This window comes from Acanthaster planci, linkage group LG19 (genome assembly GCF_054643075.1).
Source record: "Acanthaster planci isolate LZ-2023a linkage group LG19, COTS_SCS, whole genome shotgun sequence".
Classification (NCBI taxonomy): Eukaryota; Metazoa; Echinodermata; class Asteroidea; order Valvatida; family Acanthasteridae; genus Acanthaster; species Acanthaster planci.
The window spans coordinates 10,046,451-10,067,200 of record NC_141795.1 but is presented as its reverse complement, the minus strand read 5'-3'; the positions used below and the strand labels follow the sequence as shown (position 1 = coordinate 10,067,200).

At 38.8% G+C, this 20,750-nt stretch overlaps 1 protein-coding gene across 1 annotated transcript in view; it reads left to right on the top strand.

The window, feature by feature from the left end:
- chat (choline O-acetyltransferase) overlaps window positions 1-20,750 on the top strand; it is a 64,181-nt gene that overhangs the window by 29,094 nt on the left and 14,337 nt on the right. Inside the window, exons 3-7 of the mRNA XM_022249081.2 lie at window positions 7,567-7,761; window positions 8,233-8,351; window positions 13,216-13,269; window positions 13,864-14,044; window positions 17,116-17,290. Of these exons, the coding sequence (XP_022104773.2) occupies window positions 7,567-7,761; window positions 8,233-8,351; window positions 13,216-13,269; window positions 13,864-14,044; window positions 17,116-17,290 (724 nt within the window). The remainder of the gene's footprint in view (window positions 1-7,566; window positions 7,762-8,232; window positions 8,352-13,215; window positions 13,270-13,863; window positions 14,045-17,115; window positions 17,291-20,750) is intronic.

Genomic DNA, 20,750 nt, shown 5'->3' with positions numbered 1-20,750 from the left:
TTTTTAAGTACGTTCTAAAAGTATTTCCCCAGACAACAATACAAGAAGAAAAATAAGGAAGAATTAGTGAAGTAGGAATAGCTTTCAGAACTTCAAGTGGAACAATATGCCTAGGTCTAAGAATCACTCCTATACTTTTAGACACTTCAGGCACAATTTCATCAATGTGAAATTTCAAAGTCAATTTGTCATCAACAATAACACCCAGAAAGTTACTTACTTTTTCCACATCTGTTTTGTCTAATACAATGTTCAGGTGTGGTAGGTTACTCTGATTTTTCCTGTTATACTAATATCAGTAATTACATATAGATGAATTTAGAGAAGGAAGATTCGCTTTGAACTAGTCACAGGTATTATTTAGTTCATTGTTGACTATTTCAGGAGGGAGACGAGATATTTTATGACGATAAAAATAGTGATGTCATCTGCATATGAAATGAACGAGAGAACAAATTGGATATATTTGAGATGCCATTGATATACATGTATATCAAAAAAGTAATGGTCCTAGCAAGGAATCTTGAGGTACCCCACAGGAAAAGGGTTTAAATCAGAAGGATATCATGATTGATAGAGTCAAGAGCTTTGGATAAATCTAAGAATATGCTTATAGAATAAACATTATCTTTAAATCCTTTGACTATTTTTATGTGAAGTCAATTAGAGCCATTGGTGTTGAAAAATTTAATCGAAAACTGTACTGATTGTCTGAAGTAAGAGTGTATTTATCGAGAAATTCCATAGTCCAGTTATATATAGCTTTCTCAAGATTTTTTTGAAATAGGTAAGTACAGAAAATGGGCAGTACTTACTGAGCTCTGCGGGATCTCCAGTTTTAAATATGGGATTGACTTTGGGAACTTGTTTGTCCAATTGTGGAAGACAATTTTGGATAGGGTTATGATAAAGGATCGCCATTGTGGGTTATCACAAATTTAATCAGCTTTGGCTTTATACCATCAATACTAGGTGACTTATTTTTTAATTTGGAGACAATAGCATAAACGTTAGTTTCAGGTATGGGATTAAAAAAAAAGGATCTGTCATATATGTTTTGAAATAAATTTTATCTTAAAGAATTTTTCGGTTCAGAGAAGGCCCTACCTCCTTGAATTAATTAATAATTAAAAGCATTTGCAATGTTTTGGCAGATATCTTCATAATGACCCTGAATTTTTAATTTGGGGAAGCATTTACACATGTTTTATTTTTCAGTAATGAGGTTATTATATCCCAAGTATCTGTAGCGTTATTTTTAGCTTTTACAAATTTATCCTTAGAAAAGTCGGCTTTACTTACTTAAATGATAGCAGTTATGATAATTACTGATTCGTAAGTAACAAAACGATTAGGGGGTTGGTTTCCTGAAGTATTTTTTGTATCGTTTGTTTCTAAGTTTAATTGAGTTCATAATTCCATCAGTCATCCATGACATGACGTTTTCCTTGCACTTAAATTTATTTAGAGGAAAACTGCCTTCATAAATGTTCAAAATTGCTTTCAGATCTCCAAAACTATTATATGATTTATATTTTTTTTTGCTTTTTGTGGCAACACCACACTCGGCGAGATTCCGGATATTGCTACCTGCCTGTGGGGAGTTTACAAGGGCTCATCTTATCACGTTCTTTTATTTTTGGAAGAATTATTTCGTACTGAAACCCTCTCCAAAACACGTCGAAATTGTTTCCTTACGTAAGAACAACAACGTGTGAGCATGTGTTGGTGGTGGTGAAACCAGAGCTTGTCCCTGAAAGACTTTGACGGCATCATTTCAGAATTTCTGCGATTGCATCAAGTGTTTACAAAGTCAAAGTAAAAGTTTTCATAACCGTGGGTAATCAAACTAGATAGCCCCTGGTATAATATTCACAGTTCTTTACTTTACTTATTTCCATTGAGGTCCCCTTAAGTACATGTATGGAAAAATTTCCAAACTTACACATATACAGAACAAACAAAACATGAAAAAAGAGTCACTACCGGTTAGGTGCCTTGGCAGCAAACCAGTTTATTGGTGTAAACATGAAGTAAACGGGAGACAGAGAAGAAAGGAATCAACAGTACGGCACCGCTCGCAAAAAGTGATCATGCTGTCATTGAAATTGACTTTCAGAGTTTTCCAGATATCCGCAAGGACTTTGACTCCCAAATGAGGTGAAGTAATGAAAAGGGTAACTATGAGGAAATGAAGGAAATGTTGGACAGTGATTGGGCATTAGAGTTTGAGGATTGTTGAAACAATGTGAACCGGCAATGGGAAAAGTTCAACTGCGGATTCAGGGAGGCGGAGAGCAAGTGTATACAAAAGAAGGTTACCCGTCGAGCACGAAGATATTATAAATTCTCCTCGACCGAAAAACACTTGGTAAATTAAAAAGAAGCGACTGTGGAATAAATTTTTAAATCAACGTCGGGTGATATTTATCACGACTTTTGCTCACTGAGAAATCAGATTCTCATCTGATACCAACCAGAAAAGCCAAAGCCGATTATGGCAACAATTTGGCTAAGCAAGTTGAAACTTACTACGGCACGGTTCATAAGTAGTAGATTTACTGTGCTGCACCTTATCTCTGTGCTTGATAAGTGGATGGAGATACTGGACATCGGAGGGGTGATTGATGTTGTGAATTGTGATTTTATTTTTTTTATTTTTTATTTGTTTTCACGTCCGATATTTATTGTTCCCATGTCGTCTTGTTTGTTTTTCAAATCAAATACTGAGTAGTTAGACTATTTAAAACTGTTCCTAAGTGCTGATTATTATTGTTTAGGGCATGTGGCCTAGTGGTTAGGGTTTATAGCTTTCGATGATAGGGTCAGGGGTTCAAATTCCGCAGGTGGCAGCCTGTTGTGATCTTGGGCAAGTCACTTTAACCCTATGTGCCTCTCCCCACCTATAAAAATAGGTACCTGTGAGGGCAAACACGGTTGTGTTTGTGTAGGGATATTGATAATTAGCGCCTCAGAATAGTCTTCTGAATAGATGGCGCTTTAAATGTGTAATTTTTATTGAACTGAAAAGCGGTCTTTCATTTTAGTCTTTGAAACTGAAATTGTTTATAACAAATAAGTCTTTGCATAAACATTAACACAATACATGTATCATGCCATAACTTATCATCTGCATGCAGGAGTACATCTAGTTGCCGTGGTAATCATCTATTTTGAATTTTTAGCGAAAATGGTCAATTCCTGGCACGATCGAGCTCTTTCAGATCAGCCGTTTTCAGCTTCTATAAATTAATAAGCTAGCAAATATTTTACACATTCCTTTTCGGAGTTCAAGTTTTAAAAAGGTTCGTGGGGAAATATAGTGGAAATTCTCAACTTTTGGGTATCATTTTCAAATTCTAGGATGCCTAAATAAGTGCCATCAGGATTTAGGTTTCAGGTTCTACTTTGAGTTCCACTTATTTGTTAGGGGAAATGAGCTAAATATGCCATTCTCATGCGACAGAAGACTTCCTTGTAAGCATGTTGGACCGTTCCAGCGCGTGTTTGTAGGCCAAAACGCAGACAATCGACGAATTAAATTTGAACTTGATCCGACTTTGTCTGCGTCTGTATTTGCGTCAGTCGCGATGAAGTACATTACATTCACATGCATATCAATGATTTCGTATCATTGTGGAGTGTAATTGGGCACTGCTGTCTGCGTCTCTATGTCCACGTGCATGATAACTTTGTTTAAATAGTGTACATGTACATGCACAACAGAGCAAACCGCGGAGTCTGTAGTTTTAGACGTAAAAAGCCGTTTGAACTCTACAGTAGGAGGATTAAAGGGAGCTGAAGAGCCAGTAGGCCTACATTTCGACTTAATGAGATTTTCTGTCAAAATAAAATGGGACACGTTGAATACTTCTAAGGAGGGCGCTTCAGGATGAGCTGACACATTGAAGTTGGTTAAATACGATTTTTTCGACGAAATTCTAGCCTATTTAAATAAGGAAGGCAAAATGTCATTCATCATGAGTGATTTTAACATCGCTTTATTGAATTATAATAATCATAATTCAACTTAAAATTTCGTAAACGCTCTTTTCAGCATTTACCACTGAGAGACAGACCAACTCGTATAACGTCTACAACGCTACTCTAATAGGTAACATATCTAATGGTATCGGACACAAAGAGAGTGGTATCCTGTTTAATGACACTTGTGTATCAAGTCCCGATCGTCCTTTAACGTTAGGGCTATTGACAAACACATTGCATGTCGTTCTTGACAGACACATTACACCGGAAATATTGGAGAGGTTTAAAATCGATTTAAGCAATGCAAGCTGGAACATTGCTCGTTCAGACAACCCTAACCTTATTCTTAATAATTTCAATAATCAAGTTTCGAAAATATACGGAGAAAACCTTCCTTTAGAGAAACCCAAGCCGCCTAGAAAGCATAATTCGTGGATGACTAGTGGAGTATTGAACTCCATCAAGTATAAAAATAAGTAATACAAACAAATGTCGAAGCAATCCGACTCGTAGCAATTCCAATAAGTACAAGCTCTTTTGTAACAAATTGAATACTAATTTCAAAATTACTAACACAAAAATCTATGAAGAAACCTTTGAAAAAAGCTAAAAGAAGCGCTAAAAACCTGGTGCATCATCAACTCACTACTGAATAAGAATGATCACAAAAAGTACCCTTCCGAATTTAATACTCGTGGTAACCATTTAACTATCTTTCAAGACATAGTAGATGCTTTTAATGACTATTTCAAACAAATAGGTCCCTCTCTTAATAAAGTAATTCCCCATACTAACGTTAATTGTCAAAATTTCTTGACTGAGCCCAACGAAAATTTTATTTTCCTTAATCCTAGAAGTAAAACTGAAATTAATGACAAAGTCTCCGAATTCATGGATGGTGTCAAACCTGGGTTAATCAAACTTATTACTACCAGTGTAAGTGATCCCCTTTGTACCATCTTCAACTTCTCTTTATCAATAAGAATTTTCCCAGATAAATTAAACATTGCCAAAGTCACCCCCCTTTTCAAAACAGGTGATCTGGCTCCGCTTACATATTGTTCCGCTAAGAATTTTGAAAAACTTGTTTACAATAGAACACAATAATTTCTTGAAAAGCATTCCCTAATCTCGGACAACAAGTATGGTTTTCGACATGGGTTCTCTACCTCAATGGCACTTATTTAATTATGTCAAGTGCCACAGGGCTCTTTGCTCGGGCTTCTACCCTTTTCAATGTATTTTTTATAATGATAAGTCATCTAGTGCGCTATCTTAAATATTATATGCAGATGTTTCCAGTTTGTTCCACTTTGACAAAGATTTTAGTTCCCTTTACAATAATATTAATAAAGAACTAGAAAGTGTCTTTGATTGGTTTATAGCTAACCCGTCTAAATTATGATTGCCTTTGATCTTTCAATAAGCGAACTGTGCTTGCTTGAACCTATCCACATTGCTTGAATTCTTGAGGAAAAACTATCGCGAGAACTCAAAACTGTCACGTTGTATCTATTAAAAAGTTCTGGTTGGGCTATACTAATTAATTTACTGGGGAAAACACGCCTCTTTCATCTTCGAATGTCTGATCTGTTTCTTTTGTGGGGTTTATTTCGGGTTTTTCTGGCTTCTTTCACAATGATTCAACCAGCCCTTCGGGTAAGGATTGTACGTAATTTTTTTTGTAATGTTTGACATTCATGAAATTCCGTTTTTGGCGCCTGCGCTGTTAGATGATGTACGAAATAATAATGAAATGAATTAAATGAACCTACCCCATTTTTAAACAAATGTGTCAAAAAGACGGGTACATCTAATGTGTGATTTTTACAAGCGTCCGTTAGATACTTTATTTAAATTCTATACTTAGTCCATACACCATGGAACTAGTTTATTATTTTAACATCTAGAATGAAAAACGAATTAAACAAAATGATTACGAGTATCATTCAAAAGTTATTTTCCATATGAAAAAATATTAAAGATGTTCTAAATCTTTACTGATATTTTGCAAACAACTACAGGTTCGATATTTGCTATTACTGTTGATTTAATTGTGTGTTTTCGTAATTATCTTCAAATATAGTTCACCTCAGAATACGGAAATGTTAACCAAAAAGCCATCGTGGTCCAGTTCGGTAATGAAAGCAGTACGTCATACTAACGTTGTATCTAGAAGTAGCAAGACATGAATATTGTTTTTAATAACCATGTACCATTGTTTAGGTTGATTAACACTTTCATTTTGTTCTTTTTCTGTAATAATTGGAAGATGTGATTCAGGTTAAACTTTAACCCGTCCGTTCAGTGAAAACGTTCTTAAGAACGTGATGTGTTTTAAACTCTAATGATTGTGTTTGTTTTTAGTTCTTCATTAGGCATCTGTTAACACAATTTTGTGTTCTTCACTTTAACCACCAAAATTCACACAAACTTTAATACTACTGGAAACAATTAGCTGAAATGCTCCATGGATCTACATTAAGGCTAATTTAGTCCTACTGTAAAAACATGAATGTTGAGCTTTCTTGCAAACGCTAAACCTTCCACACCTGTGTGTACTAATTAATCAAGGAATCACAAATATTTATGTTGTACAAAATGAAAACATGTCAATTACGCAGCTGCATTGTCATTCTGGTGTCTTTAACCCTTTTTATCCTCTATCATTGACTACATAAGGTATCTCATTAAATGTGTTCTGTCGCTGTCTTAATGTGAAATGATCCGTCCCATAAAAACGTCCTCCTCAAGACATTGATAACCTCGTGATAAACTTCACCTTGTCTCAACAAGCCGGGCCTCCTGAGACAAATACCCACGAAAGGAGTGAAATTTTCGTGATTTCAATGCTATACATTCTTACTACCTTACCCTTCTGTACTCGTCTGTTTAGATTTTATGACAGCGACCTCCAAGCATCTGAAAGCAATTAGTAAGCGAAAGTTAAGGTGCTAAACCCTATTACGTGGCAATGAAGCAAATAACTCATTTTCTGATCAATTACTTTCTGAGTGGGATAGCTCTATGTGAGCAAAGCATATGACGCCTTCCTGAAGCCTCACACTTGATGTGCCTTACCCTAGTTTAAGTAATTCCTTCAAGGGATAAGAAAATAGTTTAATCGATAATAACGTTTTTGTCATTTCAAGAGGTTAGTTGAGGAACAACATTGAAGGAACACTTTTAAAGATCACTTTGACTGATGATTTTTTATAAGGTTACAAATATCAGAGCAAACTAAGATCTGAGTATCATAATTAGATAATTTAAATTTGGGAAGAAGAGTTTCTTCTGATTGTAAGTTAAACAATTAAGTTATGAGGTTGCGTCTTTATTGGTTACCACACAACGCTTATTCATGTTTATACATGACAACTTAATTTGCTGTATGACCTTTTCTAACAGGTAATTACTAATCGAATAATTACAGCTCCTTCAGGAACTGTATTTGAAAATGATTTGCGCACGATGTACCATTTAATAAAAGTTTGATTGCAGGTAAGAACCAACCTAGAGCTTACAATATATTTGACACAAATCTTTTGGTAGAAGGACTTTTTTTCTGACCGCTTACAGAAACCTCTTCCACGTCTTCCGGTGCCGCCTCTGCACAATACATTAGCTGCATACCTGCAGTCGCTAACGGCAACGGTATCTAGGACACAGTACGCCACCACCAAGAGCCTGGTGCAAGAGTTTGCCAAGCCGGGAGGACAGGGGGAGTACTTGCACCAGAAGCTTTTGGAGTATACAGAAACACAAACAAACTGGGTGAGTTAAGTTACAGTGCCGTCTTTGTTTAGCTGGTTTCCTCTTACCATGTTATGTTCACGTCCTTCTTGTTAGTTCTAGTTGTAGACTTTGTAATTATTGTTTGATATGTTTGGTGTTACGTTCTTGTTCCTGTTCTAATTTTTGCTCATGTGTCTTTGTTTTTGGGTTTTGTTTTGCAGTTGTTCTGAAAAGTTCCCTACCTTTTATTTGGAAATTTGGATCCCCTTTTAGAAAAATTCTATTAACTCCCAACTTTATAATCAGTTAGGACTCCGTACGATTGGATATTTCCTTGCGGCGTTAAGTCTACTTTGTCTATCGCCCTGCTAGTTGTAACTCTAGACAGCTCACTGCAACACTCGTCCACACAAAGCATACCTTACAAAAAAAGAGACAGACTCGCGGGGACGTGTACTATCTATCTTCAGGCACCCAAAGTATCATTTAATAATTTCGCCTGTTTTGTAGTCAAACAGATGGTGGTTGGATGACATGTACTTGAACAATCATGTGCCACTTCCACTCAACTCGAACCCAGGGATGGTGTTTCCGAAGCAGCACTTCAAAGATGAGGGCCAAAGGCTAAGGTAGGTAGATGCCTCATTCGCTTTTACAGAAAGAGGTACACTTTGCGTTAATTAGGAACCTCTTGATGCTACTGACAAGTCTGTGGTGACAATCCTCCATGTAAGAATCAATAATTAAATAATTATAGTAACCATAAAAAGACAACATGCCTGTTTACAACTGTCAGATATAAAAGAAATCTGATGGGGCTGACCAGTCATGAAAAATTCCTGAATTCACCCCTGTCCTCCAGTTTTCTCATCAGGTTGACTGCGCGGTATGTTTCTGTACTTTTTTGTTGCAAATGAAAACTTGCCACATTTTTGCGCGATGACATTTCATTTGAAATCATGACTTAACCCTTAAGTCAGAACGCCTACATGTACAGTGTACATGTACATTGCAAGATTGCACACAGTACGTGCAGTACTGCACGCTTGCAATAGACTACGTTGTGTTTGATGTAGCTTGGCCCACAGACAAACATTGTACTAGCTAAGACTGTGTCTTTTAATTTCTACGTTAAACTGAAACGATGCCGATGACGTCATCAAATCAGCCGGGGAGCGCGAACGGCCTAAAGGGGATTTTTTTCTGGGCGGGAAACACAGGATCTTTTTTATTCATTTTGGGGTCAGGATTATTGGGGTAAACATTGAATTTATGATGCTGTTGAATATTTTTATTTTGAAATACCAACTAACTAACCGTTTTCTATTTCTGTTAGCCTTTAAGATCACTTAAAAACTCTTACAAGGCCAGAATGTGAAAAACAAAACACTGTGGGCATATCGGAAAAAAGTTAGGGGGTAGGACCGCCAGAACAGTACGTATTTACCCTCCTTGCACAAAACGCGCCACCTGAGTTTGGTTGCAAATTCATTCTGTTGCAAGGTGTGATCGATGTCGGATACAGTCTGTGGGACTGAAGATCAATGGTTATATATCCATAGAGATCATAAGTAGAACTTTATGGTACATCTCGTAGCACACGCCGCGTGCGCCATTGTGGGCGTTTCAAAATAGTGCACCACCAAGAGTTTGTAACGCGTTGGCCAATCATAACGCGCGAAATGTGTCGTCAAATTGCCGATTTGTCACAAAGTGATCAGTGGTACAATACATTTCATGCATAGGGGAAATACCATCGACCAACGTATATCATTAATGTTTTAATTTTGGATTATATTCCGATTGGAGCTTTATTTACCGACTGGAATTCATTATCGGAGCAGGGGTGCCGCACCCACACACACCCCTGTTGTTACGCCCGTTTGGTCAATTGTTAATTGAATAAAACGTAGTGCTTTGAAATAACATAATTGTTTAATATTATCTTCATATGGAAACCTTTTGTGCCAAAAGGACCCCCTCAAAATGCACGGCTGAAGTTGCTGTGCACAGAGAGTACAAAAACACGCCCTCTTTTGTTGCACTCGGAGCGGATACGGGACACAGAAGCACTACGTTATTCATGTTCCACTCGCTCTTGTGATAATTAACAACAACAACATCAACAACAACAACAACATATGTTGAGATAATTATGCCGTATTATTAATTTTGTAATGTTGTACTATACGAACTACAAACCATTTATGTAAAGATAAGTGTAGTTACACCATTTTTGGTATTAGACAGTATATAGAGCCTGACGGTTGGCACGCACGTAGACAAATTTGAATGTACATGTACTTGCTTCCATGAAATTTGAGGGTCATCTTGCCTCCGGGTTCTCCAAGCACTTTACGCAGAAGATGCAAGCGATCCGTCACAGTTTTCCGACGACTGCCTCAACTGGAATTGGAGTTGAAAGCTCCGCATGTCCACCCAGATTATTGTTGTCTGGACCCGATTCCAATAGATCAATTGAAGAAATGCACAGATTGCATTGTGCCATTATTATCCTGCATAGTCAACCAATCACTCACATCTGGTATTGCCACTAAAGCTATCACTAATATCTGCCATTGTACGTCCACTCTTGAAAAAACAACAACCTTGACCTAAAGAGATATGAGAACTACCGTCCAGTCTCCAACCTTCCCTTTCTTTCTCTAAACTGAACGCGTGGTACTTGTCAGATTGTCATCTTCCCTCTGATACAACTGTCTTGTTAATAAGTATCAATCTGCCTACCGGCCTAACCACAGCATTGAAACTGCACTGATTAGAGTTCAGAACGACACATTGACTGCCATGGATAAAGTTCAGCACCTTGGCTTTGATGGTACAGCATTTAGCTTGTTCCGATCTTACCTCACTAATTGGTCACAATGACTACAGATTCATGACAAGTATTCATCCCCGCTTCCAAGATTCTCGCATCAGGAGTTCCTCAAGCATCTGTTTTGGACCTGTGCTTTTTTCGCTCATTTTTCCTCTTGGAAGCATCATCAACATGTAAGGTCTTCCTTACCATCTTTATGCAAAAAACACCCAAATCTATGTCCACTTCACCCCCACTCAAAGCAGAGCAGAAATGGCAGTTCATCAACTGGAGCCGTTTATAGATGAGATCTGTGACTGGATGTGTATCAACTTCTTAAAGCTAAATGAAGTTTATCATTATTGGTTCAATAAACTGAGTTTATCATCGTTGGCTCATAAAATTGATATTGATACGCAATAAAATTGATATTTTCATGTCTGTGCATCACTTGAAGTTCGCAATCCGGGAGCCATTTTTTATTCTACAGTGTCATACAAAGCCAGCATTTCCTCAGTTTGCTGGACTTCATCACTTCATTTACGCAATATGGGACCGACCAGAAAATATCTCACGCAGGACGCCAATGAGAAGCTTACCCTCGTCTGTGTCACCAATCGCCTTGGTATGGGAAACTCATTACTGTACAATTTACCGCAAAAACAGTCAAGTCGTCTGACTGTCTCCAGAATGTTGCGGCTGGGATTGTCACTAGGACTAAGATAACCCAACACATCATTCCAGTCTAGAGAAATCTTCATTGGCTGCCTTTGAAGGACCTAATTACTTTCAAAACAGTGGCGGTATACTCCCTTCTTACCTTTCGGACCTCATTCAACTGCGTTCGTCTAATCGGGATAACATGAGATCTAACAATAAACTCCTCGTGGGCCATGTCTCCTCTAAGTGATCTTGGAGAAAGAGATCGTTTGCTTCAGTGCTTCATCCCTATGGAACAAGTTATCTAAACACGTCAACGGTGTTAGTCTCCGAACCAATAATATTCCTCTAAACGTGCACCTGTGACGTCATGCAACACTCGAGCGCCCTCTACTGTTTGGTAGAAAAATTTTACAAATCTATTTTGAAGAGGTGGTAATGTTTGTTGGAATGGCTTGAAAATTGGTAAATACAATAACCCTAACGTCTTCAACTTTTCGTTAAAAAAGTCGGGCTAATGACGTCATCAGACCGGAAGTTATAGCGAAAAGACTTTCAAATCATCAGAAATCCTCCCCAAATCAATCCCAACCGTTTAAGTCTGCAGTTGCCCACCGAAAGCTAGAGTAAATATATGCATCCATTGTCTACAGTGTTTGGCTCGTTGCAATGTTCATACACACTTTGTGCGGCTAATGATAAAAAAAATTGCCGTGTGCTGAAAATGCCCGTAGGGGTAAGAGCCGTAGCGGTAAGAGCCACATGATTTGTACAAGTAAAGTCTGGTTTCCACATGGTCAGTTGTAATGCAGACGGTTTGCAAGATGTGGATGAGACGCAATGTGACGTCACTCTACCCAAACAATATAACAAAATGGCGCCCGAAACTCGGAACATTTTCGCCCAAAATGCCTTTTTTAGGTGGCAATGTCTCATCTTGAAGCCAAACTGATAGTCTAGTTTGATGTAATTTGTTAATGGTCAGCTATTTTGTTGACGATTAGGGCTGCATGTGCTAGTAATAAGGAGAAAATGAACAAAATTAGTTATACCCAGCGAGAGAAACATCGTTGTACGCCCGTCATGCCAGTGTGCGTGTTTGCACAGGCCTACTCAGCCACTCAACGCAGACAGTCGGCAAAGTTGAACGGGGCTCAACTTTGCTGATCCGTCTGGGGCTGATTTGCGTTATCGGCGACACTTCCGTTTGACAGGTTTCCATTTGTCTGCGTTGTACTTTGTGTCTTGATTGTGTTGCCCTCTGTGTTTTTTACGTCGATATGGAAACCAGGCTGAAAGCGTGTAACGGATCGGAGCTCCGTTACATTGGGGGAACCTGGCAAAATGCCAACCACGTGGCGGGGAAAGCGTATGAGGGTGTATTGTCAGACATTGTTGCATGAGGTGTCATTTCAAAAATAGTGTCCCTTCGGACTAGTCTCTCAGGAGATTAGTCCTGCGCGCGTGAGGCATATTACTATTTCTAAAGCTGGAGGGGTGTTTTCGAAAATGTACGATACTAGTGGTGAGTGAAACCATTGCAGAAAGTTAATTTTCGACTTTATTTCGCTTTTCTACCCTAAGAGGTATTTATGAATAGAAACAAAAGTAGCTTGGGCTCGGTTACTTTTGGTCCCAAGGACCTTGTCTGGCTTTAAACGTACTAATTAAAACCGCCTTTCCACTTAAAAGGAAGTGACTTATTTTACTACTCTAGTTCATGTACAATCTAATTGTCTCCTTGTGTACAGTCTTCATGATTACAGACAATTGTTAATTAATTGATAAAGGTTATTTAAAATCACAAATATGTTAATTATCATAGATCTTCAGTGGGCATTCAAATGACATTTTTTTAAACTCACTCTCTCTGCCCTATGCGTCAGCGTGATTAGACGTTTAAGATTTTTGAAGATCTCGCAGTTGAAAATGTTGACGTGCGTTTGAGTTGCCTAATTTAACATTTAAAAAAAGGACATTGACAACAGATTTTGACCGCTTCTTTATTTCTGTAGATTTGCAGCAAAACTAATATCTGGCATACTGGATTACAAAGTCATAATTGATGCGTAAGTAAACTTGTTTGCCCATTCACTTTTTGTGTCAGTGCAATTATTCCACGCACGATATAGGAGCCATATGTTCTCGTCTAAAAACCCCTTCAAACTATGACGCATCGCAATGTTCGAAACGACCCCCAAAATCATTATGAATCTTGCGTAGCATTTCTCAGCCCATTACTGTAATTGAATCTATTGATTGCTTTCCGGCTCATAGAGTCAATTAATTTATGGGATTAACGACTGGCTGCCTGGTTGGAGCTGCAGTCCGCGGTAGATGAAGTGTTGCGCACTTGACGTTTAAGAAATCGGCAGACTGGATTTGTTGACGAAGCAATCTAAGTACGATTGTAAAAAAAAAAGACCTAAAAAAAAAAACCCAGCGAGCCAGCCACTCGGCCCCCACTGTTTTTTGAAATCTAAAGCGACAAAATATCGAAAATCGGGCCACCACCTTCCTTGGCAGGGGATTCTGTTACGAATAAGTTGTATAGTCGTTTCAAAAAAATCATTTTGCTCCCATGGACCCACACAAGACCTGGATAAGGTAAAACCTTTTAATAGACATATCGGTGATAGTTTTTGTTTCTGTTGTATAACTAGACGAGCTCTGCCGGTTGACAGGGTACGGCATCACAAGCCTGGTCAACCATTATGTATGGAGCAATACTACCGGCTGTTCTCGTCGTATCGCGTTCCAGGCGAGGTAAAAGACAGCCTAGTTTCACCCTCTAGCAGTGTAATGCCTGAACCAGAACATATCATCGTCGCATGCAATAATCAGGTAAGCCTGAGGTTACAATCTAACAAGATATAGGACGGAGAGAACCCCCTTTTGTGTTTGTCATTGTCTGATCGGAATTTCGGGAATTTTTTTCAGACATCTAGGGGCATGTGTTAGGTACCACCAGTCTAGAGTGTCTTTTGGGCTTGGATGGGTTATATGGGTGTGTGTGGGGGGGTACCCCTCGGACCCATATCTTGCCATGGAGGAAGGACACAGAAGGAGCTTGAACTTCCTGGGCTATAACATCTGGCCAATTACCGCTTTCTGGCATGCCCGCCAGAGCGAAGCGAAGGCATGCTACCCACCATCTGTTTCACAACCATACAACCCCCTTTACCCCAAGACCATCGACGATTTTTTTTCGCTGGTAATCTGCATCCTTAAAATGTTGTGTACTGCAGTATAAGATGTTGAATATTCATGCCATCGTTGGTGCTCGGTATTGGTCTGACAACATCAAATTTAATGCATGCACAGTTGCGTTTTTAGCTGTGTACCCGAAGTGTTCATGTGCAGTTATCGAACGCTTTCTTCTGGTAATAAATAGCCAAGTTGTTTACAAGACATTGTGTTTTATTTGAATCATTTTTATTACGGAATTTACACAATAAGGTATTTTATGAATTCTCACGTACGATCACTCCTTATAATGGAATATTTACTATTGTTCGTCTGACCGGGCGGTGATGATCATCGAACACTTTGATGTGCCAGAGTTGTAACTCCTTCCGTGTCCTTCCGTGATCTTGCCTGGTATACTCATTCCGCGAAAACGCAACGAAACACGACATGCCTACGGTGTGTCGTTGCAACTCATAGGTATCATAAAGTTACAGCCCGTTATTCTAGTTATCCAAAACGTAAATGACCAAACTGGAAGTTTTGTCTGTCTGAAGAAGAAGAAGAGAGCGAAGGGCTTTTTGGCATTTCCTTTTTTCTTAAGAAAAGGGCATTTCTTCATTTGAGATACTACCACATTCGGATTTCTCACTTCTTAATCAAACATCTATCCAAGAGCTACACAAAATTCCCAAAGTTTCTAATAATATTTTGGGCAACCCTGTTACGACGAAATATTCAAACCCTTTCGGACATTAGGAGATAAAACGAATTAAAGTTTGCACCCTTCACATCATGTCATCTTCTATATAACACTTCCATGCTAGCTATCTATCAAATTTCAACCCAATCAGACATGTAGTATTGTAGTTCACGAGATATAGGCCTCTAAAGAAGTACCTTTAATGTCACGTGACTTGTCACATGATGACGTCATCATCACATAAGTTCAATGTTCGTCTAAAGCCCTCCTCTTTCAAGATATCTGCAAGATCATGTATGTCACGAAATACAGTGTGCAGTTACTTGTCGCACTGCAAAATGACGTCATCACCACATCAGGTAAAAAAAAAACATCGACTGAAACACTTCCTTTTCTTATTATCTGCAAAGTTTCAACTCGATGGGATATGTACTTTAGAAGATTGAGGGCTTTAAACAGTGAAACATGACTTTGTCACCTGATGACGTCATCACCACATAAGGTAAATAATCGTCTAAATCACTTCACTGTCAAGGTATCTGCAAGGTATGAACCCCAAAAGAAATACGCTTTAGGAAATGTAGAGTCTTAAATAGTGCCCTTTAATGTCACGTGACTTCACCTGATGACGTCATTATAGCATGGTGTCAATGTTTGCCTAAAACACTTTCATTCAAGATATCAGCAGGGTTTTAACCCAATCAGGCATGCACTCCGAGACGTATAGCGCTTTGAAGAGTGCACCTTTTGTCACGTGACTTGTTACAAAATGACGTCATTTTCACATCAAATCAATTTTTTGTCTAAAACGAACCCCTTCTAAGATATCTGGAAGATTTGAACCCAATGGACAATGTACTTCACCAGATACAGTGCTTTGAAGAGTGCACTTTTTATGTCACGTGACTTGTCACATTATGACGTCATCATCATGCCAAGTCAATGCTCGTCTAAAGCACTTCCCTTCTAAAAAGCCAATAATAAGGAAAGCAATAGCTGTTTCGGCTGACTTGCCGAAAGTTGGAAGTATCGAACATCAAAAAGGGTTGGGTATGTAAGAATTAATTATAATTGGCGTAAATGGCGTTGCAGTCACGTGGCATGGCTTGTTTTGTTGAAAGAGACTGGCAGTGTAAAAGTATAATGAACGCCGATCTTGGTCAATTTTCAGATGTCAATGTCGTTAGTACGGCGCTATCAGAGACATATAAACGCATAGACTTTCAGCTTCATAGACATTGCCGTCAGGATATCTTGGAGGTAACGGCACCCATCTACGTCAAGAATTGTGGACAAATTTTATATGCAGCAAGGTATGAGACGGAGAGAACCCCCCCTGCTTTGTGTTGGTCATTGTCTCGCAGGAATCTGGGGAATTCCTTTCAGGAATCTTGGGGGATTTGTTAAGTAACAATCGTCTGGAATGTGTATAGGGATTGGACATGTTGGGGGGGTACCCCTCGGTCTCATTTCTTGCTGGGTATAACAAATTTTGTTCTGATGCAAAGCGTTTTTTGCTCATTTTTATATTTTGATCTGAGAATTGTATTCTGAGAACTATTTCCTGTCTGTGAAGGAAGCCTCTAGGTACAGCTTCCTCACTTATTCACTGTATGACACAGTACATACACCTTTTTACTCAGGTTTGATTAGTAAGTGATAAGCTGAATTTTCCTTGGTTGTGATTGTTTAATTCATATCGAAATCTTGGGAAGTATACAAAACTGTCAAATGTATTTTTCTGGATTTTGTAATGAAAGTCTCTTTGAAGTAATATATAGCGTCTCATCAAGAGAGATTTTAAAAAATCTACCGATAAAATAACTAGACCGACAAATACAAATGCAACTGACAAGTACATAGACTTAAGAATGGAGCTTTCAAGTTAATGTAATGTAAGGCATTCCGCCTTCCAGATAAATGACCTCTAGCGCTCCCATTAACTACCAAGACGAGCACAAAGTGTTCTTGGTGCTGGCAAAATGTTGTCGATGACATTTTCATTGTCTTGTGCCTTTCTTCGTAGTTTTTTGTACTGGACGTTATTGTCAATTTCAAGCGGTTAAGTGAGCAAGACCTTCTCAGTCAGTTGAAACGTATCGTGGATGTATCGCACCAGCACCCTGCATCTCACCCTGTGGGTTTGCTGACGACAATGGGCCGAATAGAGTGGGCCAAGGCTAGAAAAAGGCTAATTAAAGGTAAGTGGGCGACCACTGCATCCCTGTTAATTGATTGTAATTGAGCTTCAAAGTACCTGAAAAAGAAAATCGGGCGAACAAAATACATGTATCGTGTAACCGCTGAAAGTGATCATGAGGGTATTGCAGTTTGGTACAAAATTCATGAATTCCAAAGCAGCAGAGGAGAATATGCAAATTGAACAGTGCATGCACCGGTCTGGAATGTTTGCGATGGTGAAATGGCCAGGAGTCGATTAAATTGAGTCCGTTAATGTAGTGTCTCGAGCCGATACCAGACATAATGTAAAGAAGTCAATTGAGTCAAGTATTCAGCTCGAGTCAAATAGAGTCATAAATAAAAAAAAACCACAATACAACATATAAACACAAAAGAACATGTTACTTTTGGGGGTATTTCTATTCTCATCAGAGCTAATACATTTGGTGACACCACATGTTACTCCTCATGGAAATAAAATAGGTGCCAGTTATTGCCGTTCAATGACGGACAATTTCTTGTATTAAGATGGAAAGCTTGCGGTAAGCACCATGCAATATCTCTTTTTGAGTCTGTGTGGTTCTGATAAGAACCGGAGAGGCTCAACGTTTCGGACAGTGTGCTCTGTCCGTCGTCAGGAGACGTGTCTTACCGCAAGCTTTCCATCTTAGTCGCCTGTCACCATGAATAGCTTGAAATCCCATCAATTTCTTGTATGTAAATGTCCATTTGTGTTTTGAAATAAAGGCACAATATTGTGTGAATCAGGCGGTAAAATGTAGCCGGCGTTCCACCAAGAGTCTAGAATAATAAGAAATTGCCAAGACAAAGATGACATCACAAATTAAGAAATGCTCTCTAAGTCAGGTTCCCGGTTAGCAATACCTGCTACTGAACCACATGGTGTTGGTCCAGGACATGGTGTTTGTTTGTTGCACTGTGGAGGACGGGCAACAGCCGCTATTATTGGTATGTAGGGTATGGGTAGGATACCGTACTGTATTTGTGACAACGCGAGCACGATAAACCAGCACCGTCTGATGGCAACTATTTCTCGTTGAGCGGTTTTCTCGAGTCCCGACTTGAGTCTTGTTAGCTTGCAATCGAATCCAGTCTTCTGATAGGGGACTTGACTAGAGTCATGTACCAGTCGGAACTGGAGTCGAGTCGCCATAAATTGTGACTCAAGTCGGACTCCAGTCGAGTCATTGACTCCAGTAATTAGTATGTAATTTGTATGTGATGAATGACAGCCTTCTTGCAAAGCCTGTCTGGATCCGTCCAGTCCAGATTTGAGTCCGACTCAAGCCACAATATCTGGCGACTCGAGACCCAACAGGTAAATGACTCAACTCGAGTCATTATATCGAAATGAGTTGACTCGTGCCACAAGATTTACAATTTACAGATTTACAACCTTGAATTCTCTTTCCCATCATCATTAAACATCGGCAATGACTCAAGATTGAAAAATAGTTGAGAAATATGTAAAAGGGGACTAAAACAGCCTTGCCGTTACAGGTTGCCAGGTAGAAAGAATTCCCTCAGAATATAACATGCTGTTGACCAACTATGTGTGATACCTCGAATCCAGATGTACACATTGTGTAATATGAGTATTTACCCGTTCTACTCTGTGTAACCTCCGCGTTCGAGCGCGCTGTTTTCACATAGACTACACGTTGTGTATCAACGAGTATGATTTCAAAGGCAATTTTTCCAAAAACTGAAGCTTTTGTGAAGGGCAATTTTCTTTCACAGTTTATGACAATAGAATAAATTGGAAGAAAAATACCGGTACTGACGTTACTGTTAGGGAAACAAATGGAAATCAAAGGCTTTTTTCAAGACTGAAGCTTTCGTAAGCATGATAATTTTATTCTGTACAATTATTTATGACCACGGAATAATTCTGTTCGAAGACTTAACGTGATTTACCTGTCTAATGAATGCACATTCAGTATGGCACTGTTCATTTTGTATGTCGTGCAGTTAACTTATCTGTGTCAAAGCGTGTTTTCTCTGGATAATCACTTGAAAAGGAGCACAAACGCATGAGAGCCTGGGTTTGTTTTCACCTGTGTGATCGATTGAAAAGGTCTGGGAAAAATGTGGAGTTCGATACATCACGGTCACCCAGATTAGATTCAAACAAGGCGCAGCTCTCGTGTTTTTAATGGTCTCCACGAGCATGGTTTTAAGTAACCTCTAAGCCAAGATCCAAAGCCAAGATTACCCAAGGAATTACGTGTTGTATGCAATTTGACTTGGAATTTTTGTGCTGGCCAATGGCTTTGCGATTTCCCCGTATTTTTAAAAATAAAATTTCATATATAAATTGTCTTATCTAGTTATATATTTAGTTTTATTTTCTTAATTTTCTTATCTTTCTCATGTTTTGTGTTACTATGATGGCACTGTCATCGGAAAATTTTTTTCCTCATCTTGAAGCCTGCGATACACTTCAAATGAACCGCAGGGGTATGTGAGTTGCTAAGCTGCTGCATTTGACAAAGACGAATCTAGGACACGCGGTCGTCCCGGGCTTAAGTGCCAAAGACAAATAGCAATATATTTATCTACATTCTACTATCCCTACCACTTTACCTTGACAGGCTACTTGCTGATTGAATGTGCCGCAAGCAAGCTATATATTATAAGCTCAGAGGGAGGATCCGGAAGTAGCAAATATTAATCAAGTCATGCTGCGGGTGCTTAAGGCGATGCAAACGTGGGTCTTTTTTTACAGTCTTCTGTGAACGGAAAACTTTACTAGGAGACACGGAAGCAAAGAGATCGGTATAAATCACGTTTGGGGATATGATGACGTACTGGCAATTCCATTAGGCGGGAGTGATGTAGAAGCTTTATCGGCACAAGGATTGGTTAAGTAATTTTGTTCATGCATCGTTCGTATTTACTATGTGAATTTACTGTATTTAGTAGTGGACGACGTGGCTGGCTTCACTGCAGTCGATTACTTTTTGTCGTAATGATACCATATAAGGCGATGGAGTTTCAATAAACTTCTTTGCGTGTGGACACGTTGAATACCTGAAGGCCCTCATGTACTGCTTACACGAACTGAACAGTTTGAGCTGAAAATTGATGCTTCTTTTTAGTAGGATCAAATATGAAAACCCAAAGTTAAAATGAATATTAAAAGGGGGGAATAGCCATGCCAATTGAGTTTGCCCCTCAGTCACACATTTGTCTCGGCTGGCTCTCGCTAAATGTTTCTTATGACGTGTCAAATTCATATCACAGCTTAATTATCACATGAGCAAGAAACGCATAAGGAACTTATCCTAATTATGAAAAATTATAGGGACTGGTACCAAGTCCCGATTTAACTCGTGTAATTGGTGCAGAAGTTTTAATGTAAGCAGTCATTATAAGATGAGATTTTTTGAACGTTTGTATATTGAAGTGAGTTTGTATATTGTATTGAAGTTTTTGGTACCACCATGTTTCGGACAG